The following is a 24387-nucleotide window of genomic DNA, read 5'->3' as shown; positions in this document are numbered from 1 at the left end:
TCTGTTTCAGGTCAGCTGATTGTATACTTAATTCAGTCTCCATTCTGAGTACACTCAGGATTGGTACCACTTAGAATCATGGAATAAACCACACTGGAAGAGACCCCAAGCTCATGCAGCCCAACCTGGCCAGGCTGGATGGTTGTTGTGGCCAAAGTGCAGAACCCTGCACTTGGCCTTGTTCAGTCTCATCCCCTTGGCCTCTGCCCACCCATCCAGCCTGGCCAGGTCCCTCTGCAGGGCTCTGCTACCCTCCAACAGCTCCACAGCTGCTCCTAGCTTGGTGTCATCTGCAAACCTGCTGATGCTGGACTCAATCCTCTGGTCCAGATCATCAATAAAGATACTGAGCAGGACCAGGCCCAGCACTGACCCCTGAGGGACACCACTAGTGACTGGCTGCCTTTATTTCTTCCGTGACTTTTAATCCAGCCCGAGCCAGCAACAACCTTTTTTATCCAGCACACACACACAAATCTGTGCTGTTTAGCAGCAAATTTAACCCCTGACAGCCACAACCAAGCCTCAGCCCCGCTGCACGGCCTTGCTCCCTCTGCACGGCCTTGCTCCCTCTGCACGGCCTTGCTCCCTCTGCCCCCCTGCACTGCCTTGCTCCCTCTGCCCCCCTGCACTGCCTTGCTCCCTCTGCCCCCCTGCACTGCCTTGCTCCCTCTGCCCCCCTGCACTGCCTTGCTCCCTCTGCCCCCCTGCACTGCCTTGCTCCCTCTGCCCCCCTGCACTGCCTGCTCCCTCTGCCCCCCTGCACTGCCTTGCTCCCTCTGCCCCCCTGCACTGCCTGCTCCCTCTGCCCCCCTGCACTGCCTGCTCCCTCTGCCCCCCTGCACTGCCTGCTCCCTCTGCCCCCCTGCACTGCCTGCTCCCTCTGCCCCTCTGCACTGCCTGCTCCCTCTGCCCCCCTGCACTGCCTGCTCCCTCTGCCCCCCTGCACTGCCTGCTCCCTCTGCCCCCCTGCACTGCCTGCTCCCTCTGCCCCCCTGCACTGCCTTGCTCCCTCTGCCCCCCTGCACTGCCTGCTCCCTCTGCCCCTCTGCACTGCCTGCTCCCTCTGCCCCCCTGCACTGCCTGCTCCCTCTGCCCCCCTGCACGGCCCTGCTCTCCCCCCAGCGCCATCTTGCTCCCCGCACCTCTGGCCCCTGCCTGTTCTTTCCGAGACGCGAGGCTAGCACACGGCACCGCAGCAAGCATTAACCACATCTGCACACAAATTAACAGCAATTAATTCCCTTCCACACCGCTTCCCCCCCTTTTACCTCCAGCCCCCACAGCCGCACCCCTCCGGCCCCCAGCTGCCGCCTGCCTCAGCGCGGCGCCGCCTGCCAGGCGGTGGGACCGGCCGCGGCCCCCTCTTACCCAGCTCCCCGCTCTCACCCAGCTCCCCGCTCTTACCTAGCTCCCCGCTCTCACCCAGCTTCCCGCGGATGCCGTTGGGTCCTCTCAGCCCCGTTCTTTCCTCCCGCACAACCGACGGCAGCTCGGGGAGACCAGCGGCAGCCGGGGGAGCAGGCGCTCCCGGCCGGAGCTCAGGCCCAGCGCCCTCTCCCCCCGGCCCCGCCGCCGGCGTTCTCCCCTCGGCCACCAACCTGCGCACCTGGAGCTAAGAACGACTGATGAGGGCTCGGGAGGGCTGCCTGAGCTGCTGAACTGCTCGCAGCTGTGCTGCACAAACAACGTGCTCGGCACCCTCCGAGCTAATGGAGGGCTTCAGCTCAGCACGCAGGGTTTTCCCCACCCTAAAGGTGTTAAACGATTCAGGATTATCCTCCCAAGGACAGTTAAGATGAAAGAAAATACAGAGAAGAGGTTACACTTTCCAGGCAAAGTGGTTTGTTTCCCCCCCCTCAAGGATAAACCTGGAAATAAGCAAAGCTGCACTTTTTCAGTGCTTACCTAAGCATCCATCCTCAGTTTTAATTCCATCTCCTCCTCCTCCTCCTCCTCCTCTTAGCTGTAAAGGACAGAGTTCAACCTCAAATCCAGCCCTGCTCAGGGTTAAAGAAAACAGAATTCTGATCAAAACCAGCATGCTCCTCAAAGTAATTACTCCACCTGAGATGCCAAATGATCTGAAGGAGTTGGAAGCATTCAAAAGGATACAAAACTTTAAAGAACTAAGAACAGATGAAATAATATTTTAAGGAAACCACTTTTAATGTAGCATCAGAGCCCATACATGGATTGGGTTTTAAACAAAAACGATCATTAGAAGGCAAGGGAACCTCAATTTGTGTTCCCCCATGACTCCTACCTAACCATCTTCTCTCTGTAGTCTCAGTTTTTAGGCAGAACTGAAGACAGATGGGCACAGGGTGAAAAAAACAAAAGAGATGAATTTAATGGGATAAAAGGTAAAAAGAAGAGAGCATTTCTGAAGAGTGCTTCCTCCCACAGCACAAATTTAACAAGTGTTTTCAAGTCGAGTTTAATTAACCCCTAATTGCCTTCTGTGGGAAGTGCTGGTGAGCAGACTGCTGCACAGCTGGAATAAGGCAGTCACCATAATTGCTCACCACCCCCAAGTAGAAAACAAAAGTGAACAGTGTCAGTACTACGAAGCAGTACCTTAGCAGGGTATTTTTTTAATTTAATTTGTATTTCTGTCACCTGGTGGGTAAAAAATAAACCACCCCCCCAAAAGCTACAGCAGGACAAGAACCATACATCCACTAACACTGCCAGCGTCGCGTCCCTGGGGTTCACAAAGCTACACAGAACACCATGCAGATACAGACAGCACCAACTACCTTGCAGCAACTGCTCTTCAGGAGGAGGGAATTAGCAACTTACCCTAAAAAAAGGTTTGTTTTTTTTTCCTCTAGCTAAATAAATGCTATAAAAAGAAAAAAGTGGGGGGGGAAGAGGTGGACAGGTTGGCTGTACGGGCAGGGATGAAAGCGTCAACTGTAGCGCTCGCTCTGGAAGCGTGGAGCGAAGTTCCGGACGCCTTCGTTCTCCTGTGTTGTGATTAAGTCTATAATAGCTGTCAGCACTGCTGTTTCCCTGGATTTGATATCATTCCAGTCCACGGGATGAGGGGTTTCTATTTTTTCTTGTAGAAGATCGTCAAGCTCTTGTCTCAAATTCTGCGGCGGTTGTTGGAATGAAGGGGGAGGGGAAAGAGACAAGGAATTAAGAGTTGCAGACAGCATTACTGTGGTAAGTTCAAACCCCTTGGGCCCTCTGCTCTCCTCTCTACACCTGCTGCTGTCCCACCAATTCATTTCAAGATTGCTATCTTCAGGGTCACAGAATGGCCTAGGCTGGAAAAGACCTCATACCTATTCCAGCCTCCCTGGCTATGCCCCAGGGAAGCCTCTCAACTAGACTTGGCTGCTCAAAACCTCATCCAGCCTGGCCTTGAACACCAGCCACAACCTCCTTGGGTAACCTGTTCCAGCATCTTAACACCCTCATACTGGAGAGCTTCCTCCTAAGATCCAGTCTAAACCTACTTCTTCAGCTTCAAACCATTCCCCCTTGTCTTGTCTCTAGACACCCTTATGAGGAGTCTCTCTGCAGCCTCCCTGTGGGATTCTGCAGCTCTGAAGTCCCAGCAGTTTTGCCTTTTCTGGCCTATACATGCACTGGCTATTTCAGGATTAAAAGTATTTGGGCTAAAAACCTCAGATATTATTACTAGGATTTAATATTGAATAAAGATCTATTCAGTTCCTCCTTGGAGCTCTAACTCCTTACTCTCAGCTGAAGAGCCTCATCTTAATGTTTCCATATCCACGGGCTTATTTTATGGACTGATAGCTTTTGCTATAGAAGTAGAGATGAAGCTCCTCAAGACATGTTTAAATCCAAGCTATGGTTCTTCTCTGAGGCTTCTAAATTTTCAACATCCTCAACCATTGTTCAGCAGAGGCTGCCCTGGTTGAACAAGAACACCACCTCCACACTGCTGATGCCTCAGCAAGGCACACAGCCTCGGTCTCCTTAGGCAAGCTGCTGGCAAACCAAATCTGAGTGTCTGCTTTGAAAGGCCCAACATAAGGAGGTGGCCTACTGCTCACTCTGCCCCGTGATGCAGACTGTTCAGAATGTCCTTTTCCCTACTGGGTTGTAACTTGCACTCATCTACACACTTCCAGGAGATCTTGTTTCCTTTGTGTACTTGGACTCTCACTGGGAGCATTTAAGACATTATCGCCCTGCAGTGACAAATCCATTGGTACAGAGGGATACCAAACACAGCAGACTCCAATCAGTGTCATACCAAGTCACACCCATTGCAATTAACCAGCACCTTAACTAAGTGTGCTATCCTCGCTGGAGACTGGAAGACAATCCACTCATCCACGGCGATGGTGTCCTGGTCTTTATCCTTCTGAATGGAGATATCTCCCCCAAAGAACAAGAGACAGTATGGAGAGACCTCTGTACAATCATACAGGTAAATCTGCAGGGAGACAAAAGTGTCTCATTACCCTTCAGAACACCTTAACCGACATCAGTAACCCTTAAGGAACCTCCTAACAGAATTCCAGGAGATGATTATTATTCAACCATGCATAAAGATATAAGACATGAAGCAACCCAGCTGGAAAAGCTACATGAAATCAGACTGAATGGGAACAAAAATGGTCCTAGATAGAGCCCTTCATACAAAAATGGTGAAACCAAACCAATCACTCCATAACAGTCAGAGAAAAAAAACACTGCACATTCAGAAGTGTCAGACTGGAGTGAAATGAAATGAAATTACACCTGGTATGGCCTGAATCTTAAAAAAACCCCACACTTTGCCCCCCTTCAAAAAACAACCACCACAGAGCCTCAGAAGATGGGCAGCTGTGGGACAGTGCCAGCAGTATTCCAAAGAACATCATCTGATGGCATGCAAAAGACATGACCCAAGGCAGGAAGGCTTCAAAACAAAGAGACTCTTCACCTCCCCTGTGAGCCTTGATCCAACCCTACCAAAAAGCTGCAGCAGTAAGAGACACCAACAGAAACCCTTCACTTACACTGCTAGTTCTCATCTTCAGGTGGTACACCAGCCAGTTGTAATGGAACTCTGTTTCTTCCACATTAACTGATTTGGGATGAATGTTAACTGTCCCATCTGTTTTGGTGCAAACTTTCACCCTTAACAGAAAGGAAAAAAGGATAAAATGTGCAGGTTTTATTTTAAGGTTAAAATCAGATCTTGAAAATTTAGCACAGTTGTGCTGCCCCAGGTTAAGAATTCCTCCAATCCTCTCCTAGCATCATTAACTCTGAACAGGACAGTCAAAGAAACTTTAAAATGGAGTAACCCACAGCCATCATTTGAGCTGTGATGACTTATCCATGCACTCAAGCCACTGCTGAAGTATCCAATGTGGAAAACATCTCCAGTGCAAACCAACATCCAACCAAACCCTTACATTTTCCTCTTCTTGCTGAAGCTTGGCCGGATCTTTGCAACTTTTGGATACAAGCCAGCACAGATGACTGCTTTGAGCAGCTTCTCATTATCTGTAGAGACAGCAGAGGAAAGAACTCAGTGCTGCAAACAGACTTCAGCTATCTGACACATCCCACTGCTGTCCACTTTACCTGAGTTGGTATTGGATTTGGGATCCTTGGGATCTCTGCTACTCACAAATCCAGCTGCAAGGAGGTGCTCAGCAAACTGTCCCTTCATGTTATGCAGCATCTAGGAAACAAACATTGCTTTAGAGTGATGCTGTGCTAAAAAGGTTGTCCCCTTCCTCTCCCCACAGGCATGCTCCTGTCTCTCAAACTGCCAGGATTTACCTGCAGTGTGTTTGCAGACAGGAAATATTCCCAGCAGTAGTCCTTCTCTGTCCTGAAGCCACGACGCCGAGTCTCTTCCCAGCCCTGAAAATGGAAACCAAACCTGAGAGGTGCTTGTAAGTGAACTAACAAAAAGACAGCAAAACCTGGAACTCAAGCAATCAATTTACATTTTCCTCCACAAGAGAGAAAACAAACTCTTTGATCTGTGTTTAGGGAAATGCAGCACAGAGCAGAAACCCACAACTACACACCACTGGAATCGAAAACTTCTTTTTTCTCTGGTGAGGAGTGAAATCGAGCCAAGCTGGCCAGAGCTTCATGTCTAGGGAATAACTGTCCTGGGTATTTATTTGCTTCTCACCCCAGTGCCACACAGCTCCATCTCCAACAGTTAAATCAGCCTCAGCCTCTTGCAGAGGCCAGAAGAACAAGAATGAATGACTGCAGTGAGGTAACTATGATTGTTTTCTTTCTTTGTTTCACAGACTTATCCGTGAGAATTCAATTTGCTGAGCCCAAAGACCAGACTCCTCACCACTTGGAGGGGTGAAAATCAGAAGTATCTTTCTGTAGAATCAAAGAATCAAGCATGTTGGAAGAGATATCCAAGCTCATCCAGTCCAACCTAGCACCCAGCCCTAACCAATCAACCAGACCATGGCACTAAGTGCCCCATGCAGGCTTTGCTGGGACACCTCCTCCAGGGACAGCAACTCCACCACCTCCCTGGGCAGCCCATTCCAATGGCAAATCACTCTCTCTCAAGAACTTCCTCTAGTACCAGAAGGCAAGAAATACTACAGAGCATAAATGCATCAGTTAAAGAGCTGATTAAGAACAAAACATATTACTCAAATTCTAGTAGAGAGCCCTCAACACTGAGGCATGCCTACCATGAAAGCATTCACTACAGTGAGATGGTCACTCTTGGTGTTCTTGGACAGCTCCTTTCTTCTTGCATCTGCTACTTTCTCCTTGCCCTAAGAATAATGAGAACCCATAAAACATCCATGACTGGCACGACACTTTTCTTTTCCTAATGAAGATACAGCAACACTTGGCATGCAACAGGCAGGAAAACTGAAGCTGCTGCCAGCAGCCTGTAGGCAAAGTCAGTATTTCATGGTAGGTGGAGGCAACCTTTTACTAAAACAAATGTAATTAACAGGACAGTGAAGTGCCTTTGCAATACAACACTTCACCAAGTCCTGATACCCTTCTGATATCACAGAATGGTAGGGGTTGGAAGGGACCTCTGGAGATCATCTAGTCCATCTGCCCTGCTACAGCAGGATCTCCTAAATAACCCAGGAACACATCTAGGCAGGTCTGGAGTGCCTCCAGAGACACCACAACCTCTCCACGCAGCCTGGGCAATTCCTGTGCCACCCTTGAAGTGTTTTTTTCTTTGATTTTACATGGAATCTCCTGGGTTCCAGTTTGTGTCCACTGCCCCTTGTCCTGTCACTGTACACCACTGCTCCACCCTCCTGAGCAGCCTCCTTCAGGCTAAACAGCCTCAGGTCTCTCAGCCCCTCCTCCCAAGGGAGATGCTCCAGTCGCCCCAGCATCTCAGTGGCTTCTCCACTGGATTCTCTTCAGCAGTTCCTTGTCCTTCTTGAACTGGAGAGCCCAGAACTGGACATATCCTTCACACCTGCTCTGCAATCCTCATAGAAACTTTACCAGAGGGATGACAAAGGGGTCTTTAAAGCTGAGGCTGGCTGCAATTGTAAGCACTGGATCCAAGCAGCAGAATAAAGCTCCAAAGAGGATCATTTTCCCAATGTGTGGTTCAACTGGTAATCGTGCTAAATGGACACCCAGGGGAGTCAGCTCTTCCTGTCTGTCCAAAGCATTCTGTCAGAAGAAAACAGGGAAAAAAAGAATCAGTGTTTGGAATGGGGAGGATTTCCTTGAAACAGGCACCAAAGTACACCTAGAGGACAAAGGAAAGCTGGGGGACACAGCTAGCTGTAAGCATGGTCTGAGAGAGAAGTGATAAAGCAAGTTGTGGAGCAAGCTCTATTAGATCCAAGGAAAGGGCAACCAGCTTTAGTTGTGCTGCAAGCTGTTTACTAGGGCTCAGTGTCCCTCTGAGCAGAAGTATGAAGGACTATTAACACTTGAGTGTCTTTCTGTTCTCCTGATCAAACTACAAATACCATCAGAGCAAGCAGTGAGTGGTACCAATGTGTCACTGATCTCCCCTTCCCCTTTCTCCCACAGGCATTATCTGCTCACAGCAAAAGGATCTCAAACTCTTCACTAACCTGCCTGGGATAGGAAGGCTCTAAGGAGCAGGGTAGTAGAGAAGCAGTGAGTTAAGCATCTGCAAGGTGGGCTGCATGGATATCAGAATGGTTTGGGTTGGAAAGGACCTTTAAAAGCCATCTAGTCCAACCTCCCTGTGTTTTGAGTCATTTAGAAGCTGCTCAGGAACTATCCTGTAGTATGTGGAATTCCCATGAGCATCATGTAACATGCAGAATTGCTTCTCCTGTTCAGCGAGGATACATAAGCTCTGCACAATGCAGTAAGGGGCTGCCAATGTCCAGACCTGCACAGTCAGAACTGTCTGATAAACACCACAGTGAGATGCTTCTGAACAGATTTGTCCTTGCAGTGCACTAAACAAGACTTTACCAGCTCCATTAGGTGATTTATGGCCAACATGACAGCATCGTGAGACGGCGGGTCCATGAGTTTGCTCAGGAAAGAAGCAATTCCACCAAGCTTTAGAATCTGAAAGAGAAAAAAAAAGCCCCCAAACCAAACCCTCCAGCAGCTGTAGAAAGATGGCTACCTAAAATTAGCAAGCAGTGACCACATCAATTAAAGAAAGGGTGAATCAGTCACAGCTTGAGTTAAAATGTCACTAGTTAAGAACTAAGGATAAAAACAAACATGTATTAGTGATGAAGTTGGAAACATAAGGATCTGTTTTCATTCAGCATGAACAAGTGTGGCATTTTTAATGCAGTTCAATGCAAACTGCCAAAAAGGGAGCTCCTGTCACTTAGAGTCATAGAATGGTTTAGGCTGGAAGGGAGCTCCTGTCACTTAGAGTCATAGAATGGTTTAGGCTGGAATGGAGCTCCTGTCACTTAGAGTCATAGAGTGGTTTAGGCTGGAAGGGACCTCCAAGATCTAGTTCCAAGCCCCCACCATAGGCAGGGCCACCTCCTAGTAGAACAGGTCACTCAAGGCCTCAAATGGAACGGGAGTACACTTCTAAACTCCACTTTACTAACACTCTTTTAAAGCATTATTTCCCTTCCTTTACTCACTGACATTCTCACTGAAGCTTCTCTGATTAAATGGTAGCTGGGGGAGGGGAAGCACAGTCCCAGTTCTCATTAATAAACTTCAGCTTTTATTTACACCAGACAATTCTCTTCTGGGTTTGATGCCTCTGGAGACAAGCATGCACTCTGCAAAAGCTTATGGAACTACCAGCTAAACACACTGCACTTCTAGGGCAGCAGAATTCTGCCTTCAACACAACCCTAAGCTCAGAGGTGCCTTAACTTAATCCCTCAGCCTATTCTTCCAATGGAAAGCAAACAGGAAATCAGAAGATTCCTATGTTTACCTTAATTTGTAAGCAGAGTTCTTCCAAAGGTGTCCTCAGGATCTCTGGCAGCTGATAATCATCTAGCAGGCTGGCACGTAGTCCATTGTAGAGATGGTAGCAGTGGCCTGGCTGAACCCTGCAATTATTTCAGTCAACAACTGGATGTTTTACCCTGTGACACTGTGACGTTATGGTTGTCTTTGTTTCTGAACAGCTCTCCCAAGCTCCTCAACGACTCAAGAGATGAAGTGTGTAGAAGTCATTTCAGCTTTCTGAACACACCCACCCAAAAGGCATGGGGAAAGCAAAAAACTGTCAGCTGCTCAAAAGAGCACTGGAGAGACCAGGGAAGTTCTGAACAAGGAAGAAAATATTCCACCAGGTGCTCTGGGGGGTGAAATTTAAGGTAATTTGGTAGATGGCTAACTGATGCTCATGTGTAGGCAGCTGTCACTTCTAATCAGGCAGGAAGGCAAACACCACCAACAGAAATGTAACAAAATGCAGGACTTTTTATGAGAAAGAGGAAACTGAGGAGTTAAATGCAGCACCAGTCAAGCCAGTTTCCTAACCAGACACAGAAATCATTCCTTCCCCAAGAGCAAGAGACAGCTGCGCAGGCATCTACTGCTGGACACAAGCAAATCCTGTCTGCAGCGCACACAGGCTCGAGGGCTGATGGAAACCCAGCACCAAACTTAGACTCTAACCCTCCCCATCAGCCTTACCTTCCTGCTCGACCTTTCCTCTGCTTGGCATTAGCTTTACTAACCCACTCTGCTGCCATGGTGCTGATGTTGTTCTGGGTGTCAAAGTGAGTCTCTTTGATTTTCCCTCCGTCTATAACGAACACGACGTCATCTATTGTAATGCTGTTGAAATGAGAGAGAAAAGAAAAGCAGCTCTCCATCTCTGCAAACTTGAACTAGGATCTGAAAGCCTCTTCTCCACCCTCTCCCAGACTGTGAGACAACAAAAAACCCATCCATGTTTGGAATTTCATTAAGAGCTATGTTACCAAGCAGCTCAAGAAGGAGTTTGGTTTAATCTCCTAGGCCTGGCAGAAGTCCCCGCATGGGGTTATGAAGCCTGCAGAGAGGACAGGCAGCTCAGATTCATCATGTACACAGCAGAGCCACTGTAGTAACATCCAGGCTTTAATTGTTTAAAACAATTAAAGGAAAACTGCTGTTTAGTCTATAGACATGTCTAAAGATAGAGTCAGAGGTGAATGGAACAAACATGTATTTCTGGCATCACTAACTAGGTTTCTGCTTGATTGATTTTGTTAAATGGGTGACATTTCTGCTCCAAGTGCTCAGCCATTTACCTGGTCTCTGCAATGTTGGTAGCAATCACAATTTTCCTTACTCCTGGAGGGGTCTTCTTAAAAACCTGTAATTACCCATGGCCCATTTACACATTTGGCACAAGTCAAACACAGGCTTACTTAAGATTTTTGTAGTAGTGGTGAAATATGACAATAAGAGAGCAGCATACCTGAGTCTGGTTAACAGTGGGCATCAATGAATGCAAAGGAATGATAACAAACCTATCTGGAAATCAGAAATCAGTAAGAGGTGATGTAAGCACAGGGCAGTTTGACAGGAAAACAACCAATAAATCAGCTATGCAGAACAGAGAGAATATTGCTGCAAGCCATCTGCTGTTTCTTGCTCTGAATTCACAGGTCTATGTAGCATAGTGGCTGATGCTAAAGTTAAAATGTATAAAGGATTTGCTTTTATTATGCTATAAATAGAAGAAAATCTATGAAATTGTGGGCAGTCATTTCTATTTCATGTTTTTTCAGTTCTCAACTCAGTAAATAATTGCTCAAGCTTCATAAACTGACCCCCCTCTTCATCCTCACAAACCAACCACCTCCTCACAAACTCACCCCCTCCTCCTCCTCCATCTTCCAACCAAATGCAAATCTCTGTCTATGCAATGTCCACAACAGGAAGTGTAAAGACAACCATCTGAACTGTCAAGAGCATGGTTAGAAGAAAATCTGAGTTATGCAAACAGGAGAAATTAAAATGGATCAGACAGCCACAGGGTATTTTAGTTCCTGCTAACAAAGGTCCTGGGAATAAACAGGATTTAAGGAGAACTATCAGCAAAGCAGGAGGCAGAGGCTGCTGGTGAATCAAGACAGGAAGTGAACACAGGATGAAGACAGTTTAGTTGTGAGTGGAAGTTATCATAGCTACAAGAAAGGACAAAGAGAAAAAGATGCAGATCTGAGATTCTTTGTCAGATTGTGCACTGACTCCTAGACTGAGGAAATGAGCAGATGAATGGCACCAGCCAAAAGCAGAAAATGCTGGACACTGCAATCTGAGAGTTATCAATGCAGTGCAGGACCAGCACTCACGTGCAAAAATCAAGAGCTGACCATTAACTCTACTGCTGGAACTGTACAATTGTATTGTTACCTGATTTAAACATGACTTGTGACATCAGGAGGTCGTGCAGAGTGCTGATGTTGTCCCAGCCTGGCAGAAACACAAGAATTGCTCCATCCTATAGAGAAAAAAGAGGAGGGAGGGGAGGGCAAGAGAGGTTAGATTATATGCCAGCTACTTCCACACCAATATGTTGTCTGGGTGACATATGAAACCTGATTTGCCTCCAATTCAGCATGTTTATGTATCCTATAGAGGAATTAGAGATATTTATCTGAATGCAATAAATAAAAGCTTGACGAATTGTATTTCCCCTGAGTGTTTTAAACAGTCATGTCAACACTAGAAGAGTTGGAGCTGCAAAGAGAACACAAACTAGTGTAGAATTTTCAACATCAGGAGGAAAGATATAACACAGGAACTTGTCCTTCTGTCTGATCCACACCTTAACTGATCTATCAACTGAAACATTATTTCATGTTTTTAATTAGCAGAGGTGGAATTAGGAAGGTGGCAGCTTGTCCACAGGTGTCTGAGCACAAACAGCTAACCTACATACATTATATCTGTGGCAACAGCAAGCTCTCTCATTTCATGTTTGTCACTGCTTCAGGCACAGCATCCTGCCGATATGAATATTCTGATGTTATTACTAAGGTGAGGTGTATTTGGGGATAACAATTATTGCAGCTATATTAACTGCTCCTCTTGACAAACTGGAAGTTGGAGGTTTCTCCTAGCTGTGTGTTTGGTCAAAGTGAGTAGACTTTTGCTGGGCTGCAAACAAAAAAAATCAGCCTTCAGGGCATCTAAGCCAGGTTTAGATCAGTCAGACAGGAAAAGCACTGAAGAGACAGTGCACAGTGTGGACATGAGGCAGTGAACATCAACTCTGCTGCTCTTGGTCTCATCCTCTCCCGCTGCTGTGGAGTTCAGAAGGGAGATTTAGTTGTGCTCTGAAGAGGCTTTCAGGCAGTTTTCCACAGCTGCATCACAAAATGGACCTTTTGCTGCAGACTACAAAATATTACCTTTGCCAAACAAACACCTTGGCACAGAAAGAACTAAGAGCCAACAATCAATTTGGGGGCTTATTACTTCCCATCACATAACTAAGATGTCTAATTGATTTGAAGGCTTATTTAGAAGCCTAAGCAAGGAAAGAAAAATGCAGCAATTGGAATCAAAATGTTGGTTTTGATCCAACCTTCAGATATGCTCTGCTCACTGCTCCCTGGGATAGGACAAGCAGCAATGGATGGAAGCTGCAGCACAGGAGGTTCCAGCTCAACACAAGGGGGAACTTCCTGACTGGAAGGGTCCCAGAGCCCTGGCACAGGCTGCCCAGAGAGGTTGTGGAGTCTCCTTCTCTGGAGCCTTTCCAGGCCTGTCTGGATGTGTTCCCGTGTGCCCTGAGCTAGATTAGATGGTCCTGCTCTGGCAGGAGGGTTGGACTGGATGATCTCTTTGGGTCCCTTGCAATCCCTAACATCCTGTGATATCTATCCTGTTTTAAACAGATTAATGCCTACTGTCAGTGAAAACTTAGGTTCCTCTTTATGCCTTGCTCAGGAGGGACTACAAATAAGCACATCACCTGTACCTGTAAGTTTATGTGCACAGCTCTCATGAATACCCCCAGCCCTGGTGAAGAAAAGGCTGAGCTGTGTGCTCCCCTGGCTGCATGGGCCCTGCCCCATCATTTCAACAAACACTAAGCAGCCACATTCTAACCCCGGGGCTGAAGCAGTAATGAGATATCTAAAGCTGTGACTACTCTGCAGTAGAACAGAAACGATTCCTCTTCACATCTGTGATAACTATCAGCTCTGACACTGCCATCATCTCAGCCCCAGCACTCAAAGGTGCTGGGAGCAGACAGATGGGTACCTCTTCCTCCAGAACGATGTATCTGATCAGTGCTGCTATAAGGTCGAGGTCCACCTTGTCGTCATCCATCATCTCCAAGGCATCTATGGTACCTGGTGAATACCTACCAGCAAGGAAAGCAAGCATTGGTAACTTAGCACCACACCAGGTCACACAGCCTTCTGCTGTGAGGCTCTGCAGTCACACACCTCTGTGATCCACTACTGATCCATTTGTGTCTTGGTCTGTTCAATTACTGTACCTTCAATGTGCTCTGGAGGCTGCTCAGTGTCAGCTAAGAACTGCCATGTTATGGCTGAACTGCATTTGAAGCATCTACACACCTGCTTTCCTCCTGATGGATTAAACAATCCAAATTCATCCCTTAATTCTCTCCCTCACAGTGAGCACAAGAGGCATCTCACCTGTTCAGCCTTCTGATTGCATGAAAACAAACACTACAGAAAGAAAAGATACAGAGGGAAAGGGCAAGAGGAGTACAAATGTGGGCTGACCAGAAGACAAGATAGGCCAGACAGATACAGCACTGAGGATTTTACCCTTAGAAAAGAGAGATGAAACCAAGCCCTCTGTAGTCACTGTTGCTACCAAGGTGGACACAGAGACAGTCCCAAAACCACAGAGGACAGAGTAGGAAGGTGCTGCTCCTGAAATAAATCAGCCAGGCTATCCAATTCATCAGCTTGCAGAGACAACCTAAGTACTCAGGTGCCAGCAATCAAAAGGATGTTTCAAGTGGCCAATCTGTACTAGATACACAGAACTTAGCTTGGTATTAAGCCACTTCTAGAGGAATATTGAAATAGTCTGAGAAGAGGTTGTGGTGAGGGTATTCTGTTGCTGTGGGCTTGTTTGCTTGCTTTCAAAATAGCACATTTTGGATTATGTTGATTCTGAGACTAAAACACTGTGAGCTCTCTCTCAAAGAAGACTGAGCAGGGGAAGAACTCAACAGAAAACTAATGACCAAAGCTCAATACTTCACTGTCTTCATGGTCTGAAGCTTCACTCTGCTGGAGACTGCCACAGACAACCCCAACAGCAAGCAACTGGCAGCTCCCTCACAGTTTGCACATGCAAAGGAAGCAAATTCTCTGTGGTAACTAAGGCACTTCAACACTTGCCAGTCAGCTGTGCAGCCAGTCCCACCATGACTGCTCTCAGCAGTGGCAACTCTTATGATAAAAGCAGAGCTGTGGACCACAGCACTGATTTCTGTGTCTCAGATAAGAAAGCTCTGAAAACTCAGCGCCAAAGAACAGTAACTTGAGCACAACCTGCCCCGCAGCTGCCTCAGGTATTCAGGCCATTGCTCCCTGTAGATCTCCTCCTTTTCTTCTTTCTCTGGCCTGCTCACATGGCCCTGCATGAAGCCTCTCTTCCAGCGGGGCCGACGCTCTGTGCTTTCTGGAGTATACCTGCACAGTCCAATCACAGACACAAACACCTGCACATCCCAATCCCAAACACCTGCACATCCCAATCCCAAACACCTGCACATCCCAATCCCAAACACCTGCACATCCCAATCCCAAACACCTGCACATCCCAATCCCAAACACCTGCACATCCCAATCCCAAACACCTGCACATCCCAATCCCAGACACAACCATTCAACTAAGATTCTGACACATTGATTTTCTGAAGGAGATCTTACTTATAAAGACAGGCCTCATCTCTTACTAAAAACACCTAGAAAGGAATCTGAACAAATGGTAAAGAATGGTTTGATTTAGTGGCCTGGAAATTCACCAGGTCAAAAGAAAGGTTGTTTTGTTTTTTTAACTCCTCAAGCCAACTTCTGCAGGTAGCCAGGTGCCATGTTTAACTAGTGCAAAAGCTGCCTCAGAACTGGTAGCCCTGCCAGGTGAGGAAAGGCTCAGAGAGCTGGGTTTGTTTAGCTTGGAGAAGAGAAGGCTTAGGGAAGACCTTACTTAGCACCATGGACCAGGACATAAAGGGTGGCTGCTGGAGGATGGAGACTCCCTTTGGACAAGGAGTCCTATGAAGAAGACAAAGGGTGATAGGAACAAGTTACTGCTGGGGATGTTCCCAGTGGACTCCAGAAGAAAATGTTTCCCCATGAGCACAGTTAGAGAGTGGAATCATCTCCCAGGGGAAGTGGTGGAGTTCCTTACGTTGACCAGCTTTAAGACTGAGCTTGGCAAGGTGCTGGATCAGCTCATTTCAACTCTGTTACCTAGACAGGTTGAAGCAGATGACCCTTGGGGTACCTTCTAACCTAGCACTCTGTGGTTCTGTGATGCTAGACTTGCCTTAGAAGTTATTCTGTTGGAAAACACAGCTAGTTCTTCCTTAGGTGATCTATTGTTGTAAACATACTAAGCAGAACCCCAAAACACACTCACCTCAGCTTCTCAATGACATCTTCCAGAAGATATTCCACCACAGGGAAAGTGAAGCCAGGTATGTGGATCATTGGACAATGATCTGTTGAGGAAGGCTTAAGCTCAGTGTTTAAACAGCAAATATGATATTGTACTGAGGTGATACAGGCAATAACTACAGATGAGGGACTGTATGGGTGGGAAAAGGCCTCTAAAAGAGAAGCATAGAATGGGTTAGGTTGGAAGAGACCTCAAGGATCATCCAGTTCCAACCCTCTGCCATAGGCAGGGACACCTCCCACTAGAGCAGGTCACTCATTTGTAAACCTTAAGTAATGACCTTTTTGGATAAACATCAATCCTAAAAGATGAGACCTGCATTACAGTGCCTAAATGACTCAAGAGGAACAGTGGCAGGAAGCAGGTCACCTACCAAAATACTCTGAGAACTTCTCTGCATTCAGAGTAGCACTCATCAGGATCACTTTCAGATCCGAGCGAACGTTCAGAAGATCTTTAATGATGCTCATTAGAACATCTGACTGCAGGTTTCTTTCATGAATTTCATCCAGGACTACATGACTAATGCTGGATAAGTGCCTGAAACAGAAAAGCAGGAAGGTAAACAACTGTTTTTAACAAAATTAAGAAAACAGAGGCCAGGCTGTTAGAAACAGCTCAGCAGTGGAGTCATTTCGTAATTGTATTCAGTTTATCAGACAGGAAAACTTACTTGTCTGACTGGAGCCACTGCAGGACAATTCCTGTGGTACAGTATAAAATTGAACCTTGTTTCCTTGGCAACCGACTGAAAGAGACACATAAAGAATTCCTCAGTTCTCCTCTGGACTTCACAAAGCACTTTAAAAGCTTCCAATGAGGACAGAGTCACTCCAGCCGTGACGAAGTGCACCTCGCTCTCCAGCTTCTCACTTACAGCTCGATTGCAGGACTGAGGACTCAGGCCAGAGGTGCAGCATTTTTGTTGATGGGAGATGAATTATTTGTGATCTGATCAGCCCTGGCTCCGCAGACATCATTTCTCACCATTTCCACACTGGCCTGCTGACCCCAAGTTGTTGCAGCCACCCAAGCTGAGCAGAGATGACAGCTAATAGCCAGCAGTGTAACATCCTCGACTGAATAGTAAAGAGCCACACAAATGAGATTCTATAGACTCAAATTAACCTGCTGAAAGGACTAAGCTGCCTTCTCTCACTGGCAGAGCTGCTCCTCACTGATAAGTGAGGTTCCATTATTTGCTGGCAACATTGCAAATCTCTTTTCTGAATGGCAGATGACCCCAAATGCAGAAGTTCTTCCTCTGTGGCATCAGATTTACCATCTCTTGTCAATGCAGCTAACTTCATGCCCTGCTCCCAGCAGTGTCACTCACGAGCTAAGTGTAGCAAATACATAGCTCTCCCCAGGAACATGGCTGACAGCATTAGTTCCTTGAAATGCAGATAAGGGACATCAGTTTTACCTCTGTCTACAGCAGACCCTCTTGGAAGAGCACAGGAGAGAAAAGTACACACGATGCAGCCACTGTTGAGATTGCACACAGCAACCTCAACCTTTTTGCTGTATTTCAGAAACTTTATTCCCTGAATCAGACCTCCAGAGATTCCCTTTGGAGAAAGCACCAGAATGCAAGCAGCTGTCCAAGTTCAGAATCACTTGTCAGGTTTTTGTTTGAGTAAGGCCTGCCAGGGGAATGCTCTTACCTCTGCAGGCGAATTTGGTATCCTGTGCTCTTGCCATTGCCACAGGCTTCTGCCCTTTCAGCAGCAACTCTCTCAGCCACCTTAGGAAGAAAGAATAAAATCAAAATAGTGCATTAAAAAGACTGTTTTTCCAAAACAATCCCACCCAGGTGCTCTTTAGACACTGTCATCAGGAAATGCCTTGAACCAACAGGGTACAGAAGCCACAAACACACACTCTGGGAATCCCGTTTTCCTCCCCCACTGAGGACTGCGCTTCCCATCAGCAACCCAAGAACAGGTTTGCAACCCAGACATATTTTAAAGGGTAATAACCACTTAGGCATTGGCAACACATTCACTATTAGAGCAGAGTGAGCTTTTCCTCATGGGAAGTAAGGTTCTGGAATCATTTGACACTTAACTATCAAGGAGGGTAATTGCTGTGCACTTAAAAGCCCAATTCCTGCTCATTAATGTACCTCTAAAAGGCCTGACTCAAGAGTATCAGTGGTGTTTGCTTTCATTGACATTTGCACTGCCCAGAGCCATTAAAAACACATGAAGCATGATTAAATTCAGGGCAGGAGGAGCCTTGCAGTGCCAAAACCAGTATGAAGTTGGTGTTCATTAACAGAAATGTTATCTGCAATAGAATTCCATGACTGAAAGCACACCAAAAGCCACCTCCACTGCAGGCTGAATGCTTATCTTGAGCTTTCCATTTAGGATGAGCAGTTTGAGAGGTCATTAGGAGTTCTTTCACATCTTCACTTCCAATCATCCAGCAGACTGCACACTCAGTTCAGAAGCCCCAGTAAGAAATGTGTTTTCCATCAAGGACTCCAAGTAAAGCAGTAATTTTTCACTCACTCATTGGGGAAACAAACTGGGACAAGCAGTAAGTTACTCTGGGTCGGGTCAATCCCAGGCACAAATCCAGGCTGGGTGGAGAGAGGGTTGAGAGAAACCCTGAAGAAAGACTTGGAGGTGATGACTCGGGAGCCAGCAGTGCCCTCACACAGCCCAGAAGGCAGCAGTGTGCTGGGCTGCATCCAGGGCAGTGTGGGCAGCAGGGCAAGAAAGGGGATTCTGCCCCTCAGCTCTGCTCTGCTGTGACCCCACCTCAAACACTGCATCCAGTTCTGGTGTCCCCAGCCTGAGAATGACACAGAGCTGCCGGAGTGAGGCCAGAGGAGGCCACAAAGATGACCCAAAGGCTGGAGCAGCTCTGCTATGAGGACAGGCAGAATGAACTGGGGCTGGAGAACAGGAGACTTCAGGGGGACCTTAGAGCTGCCATCCAATAGCTGAAGGGATCCTACAGGAAGGCTGGAGAGGAACTTACTACAATAAGGGTGTCTAGAGACAGCACAAGGGGAAATGGTTTTAAGCTGAACAAAAGTAGGCTTAGACTGGATCTCAGCAAGACATTCTTGACTACAAGGGTCATGAGACTCTGGAATAGGCTACCCAGAGAGACTGTGGATGCCTCCTGCCTGAAGGTGCTCAAGGCCAGGTTGGATGAGGCCTTGGGCAGCCAAGTCTAGCTAAGAGGTGTCGCTGTCCACGGCAGGTTGGAGCAGATGAGCTCTGAGGTCCTTACCAACCTAAGGCATTTTACAACTCAGTTTGTCAACTTACTGAGATGGCACTGATCCTCCTGGGCTGAGTGCAGACAATCCTGCAGGTAGAGCCTTTCCCACGCTCGATGTAGTCATCCAAGATGAACTGTGTCACTTGGGTTGTCTTTCCACAACCAGTTTCTCCACTTATCACAGTCACTCGATTATTGTTTATCAGGTTGACAAGTTCCTGTTTCCAAACAAGGAGAAAACACTGCTCAAAACAGGCTTGAGAATGGTTTTGCCAGGCCTGTGAGTGCGTGGTGAGCTTAGGAGCAAGTGTCAGAGCAGCTAAAGAAACAGGCACTCATTTGTTTTGTGTCAGAGCAAAGAGCTCAGCTTAAACCAGTACACATTTGCACTTCACATGGGTAAGGTTTAAGGAATATCAAAGCTGAAGGCTACTTGAAACTTAATATCCTGGAGGAAAACAGGTTTAAACTGGCAGAAGGGAGATGTAAACTAGATGTTAGGATGAAGCTTTTGATATTGAGGGTGGGGAGACACTGGCACAGGTTGTCCAGGGAGGTTGTGGAGCACAGATGCACCCAATGTGCTCCACAACCTCCCTGCTTCTGTGCTCCACAACCTCCCTGGACATGTTCAAGACCAGGCCTTGAGCGACCTGTTCTAGTGGGAAGAGTCCCTGCCTATGGCAGGGGCTTGGAACTGGCTTTGAGGTTCCTTCCAACCTAACCCATTCTATGAATCTATAAACCAACTGAAATGAAAGCCTGGATTGAACTCTGCACATTGTTCTCCCTTCTGTGTATCTTCAGTGACAGCAACAAACAATAACCCACCCACACTACTACTGACATGACATTTGAACTGGGAACTAATGGCAGGAAGGGGGAGCAGTACAGAGCCACTGAGTCTGTGATTAAAAAGGTTTAACTGGCACTAGATACAACTTCATTGTATTCATTCCTGGTGGTCCTTTCCAACCATAGCAATTCACAGCAATGAGATGCTGTGCTGAGGGATTTGGTTGAGTCAGGGACTTGTCAGTGTGAAATTCATGATTGGACTCAATGATCTTGAAGGCCTTTTCCAATCTAAGAAATTCTGTGACTCATTTTGGGCAACTGCCCCAAATTTCATGTGTAAGGAAGCATCATCTACGTAGGGATGAATGACACAAAACCCAAATAACCAGGAAGGGTCTGTCAAGTTTAACTGGCAGAGAAAGGAAAGAAGATAGATACTTACAGAAAGAAATCTACTTCCAACATCTCTGCTTTAAAGAAATAAACTTACTTTACATTCAGTCTCATTGTCATGAAATGCCCCTACTGATAAAACCAAAGAGAGCCCCACAGTAACCTCTGCACCTCGTGGAGCAGCGAGCCCGAGCTGCTTTAGCTAAAGAAACTGAACCCAGTGTCACAGCTTCATAAAAGGCAACAAAGGTCTCCTGCCAGCCCCTGCTACACCAAGGCTTTGCTCCTAGTTTACAACAGAAATGCAGATTCTTTCCAAGATAAATACACATTTACCTGCCTCATCCCATAGGAAGGGAGCTTCTCCCGGAACCTCTGAGGGAAAAAAGAACACAACAGCAGATATCTTCAGTTACTACTGCACCACTTGAAGGCATTTAGCAGATTTCATCTATGGTCTAGGCTAAGCTGAGAAACAACACAACAAAGGTTCACTTAATGCTTATACAAACAAGTCTGTGTGTAAGCTCAGCAAAGCTACTGCAAACCAGCAGGCACTTCGAGTTACAAGGCTAAGGCCAAAGGCAGAGCCACTTGCTTGTAGCAAGGCTGTGTGACCTGACAGCTTCACCTGCAGCTTCTAGAACAATCCAAATGACAATCTGAAGAGGCAATTCCTCCAGAGCCCATTTTTGTGCCTTCAGTTTTAGATGTAAACCAAGGTTTATAATCCATTAAAACCCAAACAACACCACCACCACCCGGCCAACTAAACAATGCAAATTGTCCCTTCAAGTCTGGTTGCTCATCCCTGTGCTGTTGAGAGGCACTGTGCAAATGCTGAATCATTTCAGCAGAAGCAGCACCGTGGCAATGCCTTAGGAGGTCCACGGTAAGAAGTTACATTTTCAGGGCAGTGGAATTCATTAGAACCTACACAAAACAAAGTAACACAGTGAAAAGTTTTCTGCTTGGCACTTGTAGAAGTACCTGCATTTCAATGTATCTAGGATCAGATCTCTTCTTTCTTAGGTCTTCCTTAAGTTGCTCATCTAAGTCAGCATCCTGCTCATTCTTCTCACAGAGGTACTCCACATCCCTAGCAAGAGATGTCTTTTCTAGGACTGGCCTCTGCCTGACAGGAGCCTTTTCAGCCTCTGGTTTCACCTTTGCAGGCTGTTCTGGAGTAGGTCTGAAATCAGAACAGAGAACAGACTATTCAGGAAATGCTTGTCCACTGTGAATGACCCAACAAGGCAAACTCCATTCTGTTTTTGAGGCATCACATCCATGAGTCACTGGGCCATCAATTGATGAGGACATGGCACAGGCCACTAGAAGATGAAACCTCACCAACTGCCCAAGATTTTCCCTCCAGCTCTAGAAATGTGACATGGTTCTTTTCTATCAAAATGAAGCCAACACAGAAAAAAAACAGCACCTCCAGAGATTTGGTGCTTAGCTCACTGCCTGACTGCTGTCCTGCAACTGGCTCATAACCTCATCTCAGTGGGCTCAGAGCAACTCACCTGGCTTCTGTCATTTAAAATGCTGTAAGAGCTAAGAACAGCTCCTGTTTCACAGAGGCTGAGAAAACATTCCAGGACTGAAAGATGAAGGAAAATGCCTCTCTGGAAGGGTGATTCCAGAGATGAGGGAAGCTGAAAAGTCCCACAGCTCTACTCTCCTAGGGCCTGGATTTTCTGATTTTAAGTAAAAACACCCCAAACTCAAGAGTAACCTGGAGGAGAGCTTGACAGCACCGCTGACAGCCCTGTCTGTGTGACAGCTCACACAGCCTCTGTGTTGCTGGGTTTTACTTGACCATTGGTGTGGTGGCTACTGATCTCTTCTCCCAAAGTAAGAAGTGATAGAATGAGAAGGAACAGCCTCAAGTTGCCCCAGGGGAGATTTAGAATCATAGAATCAAGCAGGTTGGAAGAGAGCTCCAAGCTCCTCCGGCCCAACCTACCACCCAGCCCTGCCCAACCAACCAGACCATGGCACTGAGTGCCCCAGCCAGGCTTGGCTGCAACACCTCCAGGGACAGTGACTTCACCACCTCCCTGGGCAGCCCATTCCATTTAGGGCATTTCCAAGCCTGGAAATGTTCAAGGCCAGCTTGGGTGGGGTCTTGAGCAACCTGCCCACTTCAGAGGGGTTGGAACTAGATCATCTTTAAGGTCCCTTCCAACCCAAACCGTTCTGTGACTCTGTGGAAAATATTTGTTCACCTAACTCACTTGCTAGGCACAGATACTTTCTGATAGATCCTCCTGCCAGTTTGTGGGCAGTTTGTTCAACCCCAAGCAAACAGAAGCATCACAAAGGCATCTCTTTACCCGTCTTCATCCCCAGACCACCAGGACATGGCTTCTTGCTCCTTCTCGGTTTTAGCCTGGACGTTATTCAGCAGCTGCATGATTTGCTCTTCCCTGCGCTCATCCATCCGCACAACAGCTCTCTGGTGAAAGAACAGGGCCCTTTTTGCCGAGCTTTTCTCAAGTGTATCCGCGGACACCACATCAGCAACACCCAAACACCAGAGCAGCGAGACTCTCTGGCGTGACTCGGGCTTCTGAAGCTGCTCCCCGGGAGTGACTGCGGCATGCTGAGGGGAACGCATCTTTTCCATCGTGTCACACCAAACACTTGGCCGCCCGCACGCCTCCGGGCCGAGGGCAGCTCCGCGGAGGCAGCGGGAGGGACGATCAGGCCGTAACGGGGGTCAGAGCCGTGGAACCATTTCCCCTGCACGCCGCGGCCCCGCCGGCGCCACCCGCGCCCACCCACGGCCGGGCTCTCGGGAGGAACGCACCGAGCAGGCCGGCAGCTGTCCGCGCCCGCCCCGCCGGCCGCAGCCTCCCCTCGACAGCGCTCTCGGGGAGCGGGACGCGGCCCCCGGGGTGCGCCTGCCCCGCGGCCGCCCCTCACCTGCTGCCGGTGCCCCTCACCCGCTGCCGGTGCCCCTCACCCGCTGCCGGTGCCCCTCACCCGCTGCCGGTGCCCCTCACCCGCTGCCGGTGCCCCTCACCCGCTGCCGGTGCCCTCACCCGCTGCCGGTGCCCTCACCCGCTGCCGGTGCCCTCACCCGCTGCCGGTGCCCTCACCCGCTGCCGGTGCCCTCACCTGCTGCCTGTCCGCCTCCTTGCTCTTCTGGCCCTGCTTCCGCGCGTACCACAGCCCGATTTCGCGGCCCTTCAGGTGGCTGGGGTGCCGTCCCCGGCCCCCGCCGCGGCCTCCCTGTCCCCCCGCGGACGAGGAGGAGGCAGCGGCGGCGGCCGGGGCGGAGGAGCCGCCATCCCCCCCGCGGCCCCGGCCCCGGCCCCAGCCGCGGCGGTGCTCGTAGCTCATGGCCGCCGGCAACCGGCCCCCGGCCCCCGCCGCCCGCCTCTTCCGCCGCCTCACTTCCGCCGCGCCGCGCCCAGCGCCCAGCGCCGCGGGTTCGATCCCCGGCGCCGCCTCCCCCCCACCCGCCTCGCACCTCGGCGGCGCCCGAGGAGAACCACCGCGTCCGTTAAATAGCGCAGCACAGGCACCGGCACCTGCCGCCGAGCCTCGTCTCCGGCACCAGCTCTGCGGGTTTCCAGCGCAGCTCCGACTGCCCCGTCTGAGGCCGCATGTGAAAGCCCACGGGCGGGGCCGGCGCTGGGGTGCGCACCCCTCCTGCGCCTCAACTCCCTGCTCCTCTGGCTGCCTGCTGCACACAGCAGCGCACACAGCTCCCTCCTGCTGCTGCTGCTGGCTGCTGCTGCTGGCTGCTGCTGCTGCTGGCGCTGCTGCTGCTGGCTGCTGCTGCTGGCTGCTGCTGCTGCTGGCTGCTGCTGGCTGCTGCTGGCTGCTGCTGCTGGCTGCTGCTGCTGCTGGCTGCTGCTGGCTGCTGCTGGCTGCTGCTGG

At 48.6% G+C, this 24387-nt stretch overlaps 1 protein-coding gene across 1 annotated transcript; it reads right to left on the bottom strand.

Annotated features, from left to right (window-relative positions):
* Positions 1–2145: 2145 nt before the first annotated feature.
* On the bottom strand, positions 2146–23846 carry DHX36 (DEAH-box helicase 36). The gene is made up of 25 exons (XM_064164856.1): positions 23620–23846; positions 22833–22954; positions 21481–21682; positions 20827–20865; positions 19347–19517; positions 17724–17803; positions 16730–16804; positions 16430–16596; positions 16018–16099; positions 14925–15065; positions 13648–13750; positions 11788–11875; positions 10847–10902; positions 10677–10741; positions 10075–10218; positions 9365–9482; positions 8416–8514; positions 7456–7629; positions 6663–6749; positions 5767–5850; positions 5566–5665; positions 5394–5484; positions 4992–5112; positions 4271–4423; positions 2146–3101 (listed from the first exon to the last, which is right to left on the bottom strand). Exons 1-25 carry the CDS (start codon positions 23842–23844, stop codon positions 2916–2918), a joined length of 2973 nt encoding a protein of 990 aa, XP_064020926.1. The 5' UTR covers positions 23845–23846; the 3' UTR covers positions 2146–2915.
* Between the last annotated feature and the right edge of the window lie 541 nt (positions 23847–24387).

Source organism: Pogoniulus pusillus, chromosome 26, assembly GCF_015220805.1.
Source record: "Pogoniulus pusillus isolate bPogPus1 chromosome 26, bPogPus1.pri, whole genome shotgun sequence".
Lineage (NCBI taxonomy): Eukaryota > Metazoa > Chordata > Aves > Piciformes > Lybiidae > Pogoniulus > Pogoniulus pusillus.
This window is presented reverse-complemented; position numbering and strand designations above follow the sequence as displayed.

Excerpts from the sequence above, each read along its gene's own strand:
- DHX36 (XM_064164856.1), bottom strand. The coding sequence starts at position 23,844 with ATGAGCTACGAGCACCGCCGCGGCTGGGGCCGGGGCCGGGGCCGCGGG. Across the intron at positions 16,805-17,723 it reads TACCAAATTCGCCTGCAGAG|TCGGTTGCCAAGGAAACAAG; the intron begins GTAAGAGCATTC and ends TGTCTCTTTCAG. Across the intron at positions 5,851-6,662 it reads CTGTAGTGAATGCTTTCATG|GGCTGGGAAGAGACTCGGCG; the intron begins GTAGGCATGCCT and ends TTCCATTTTCAG.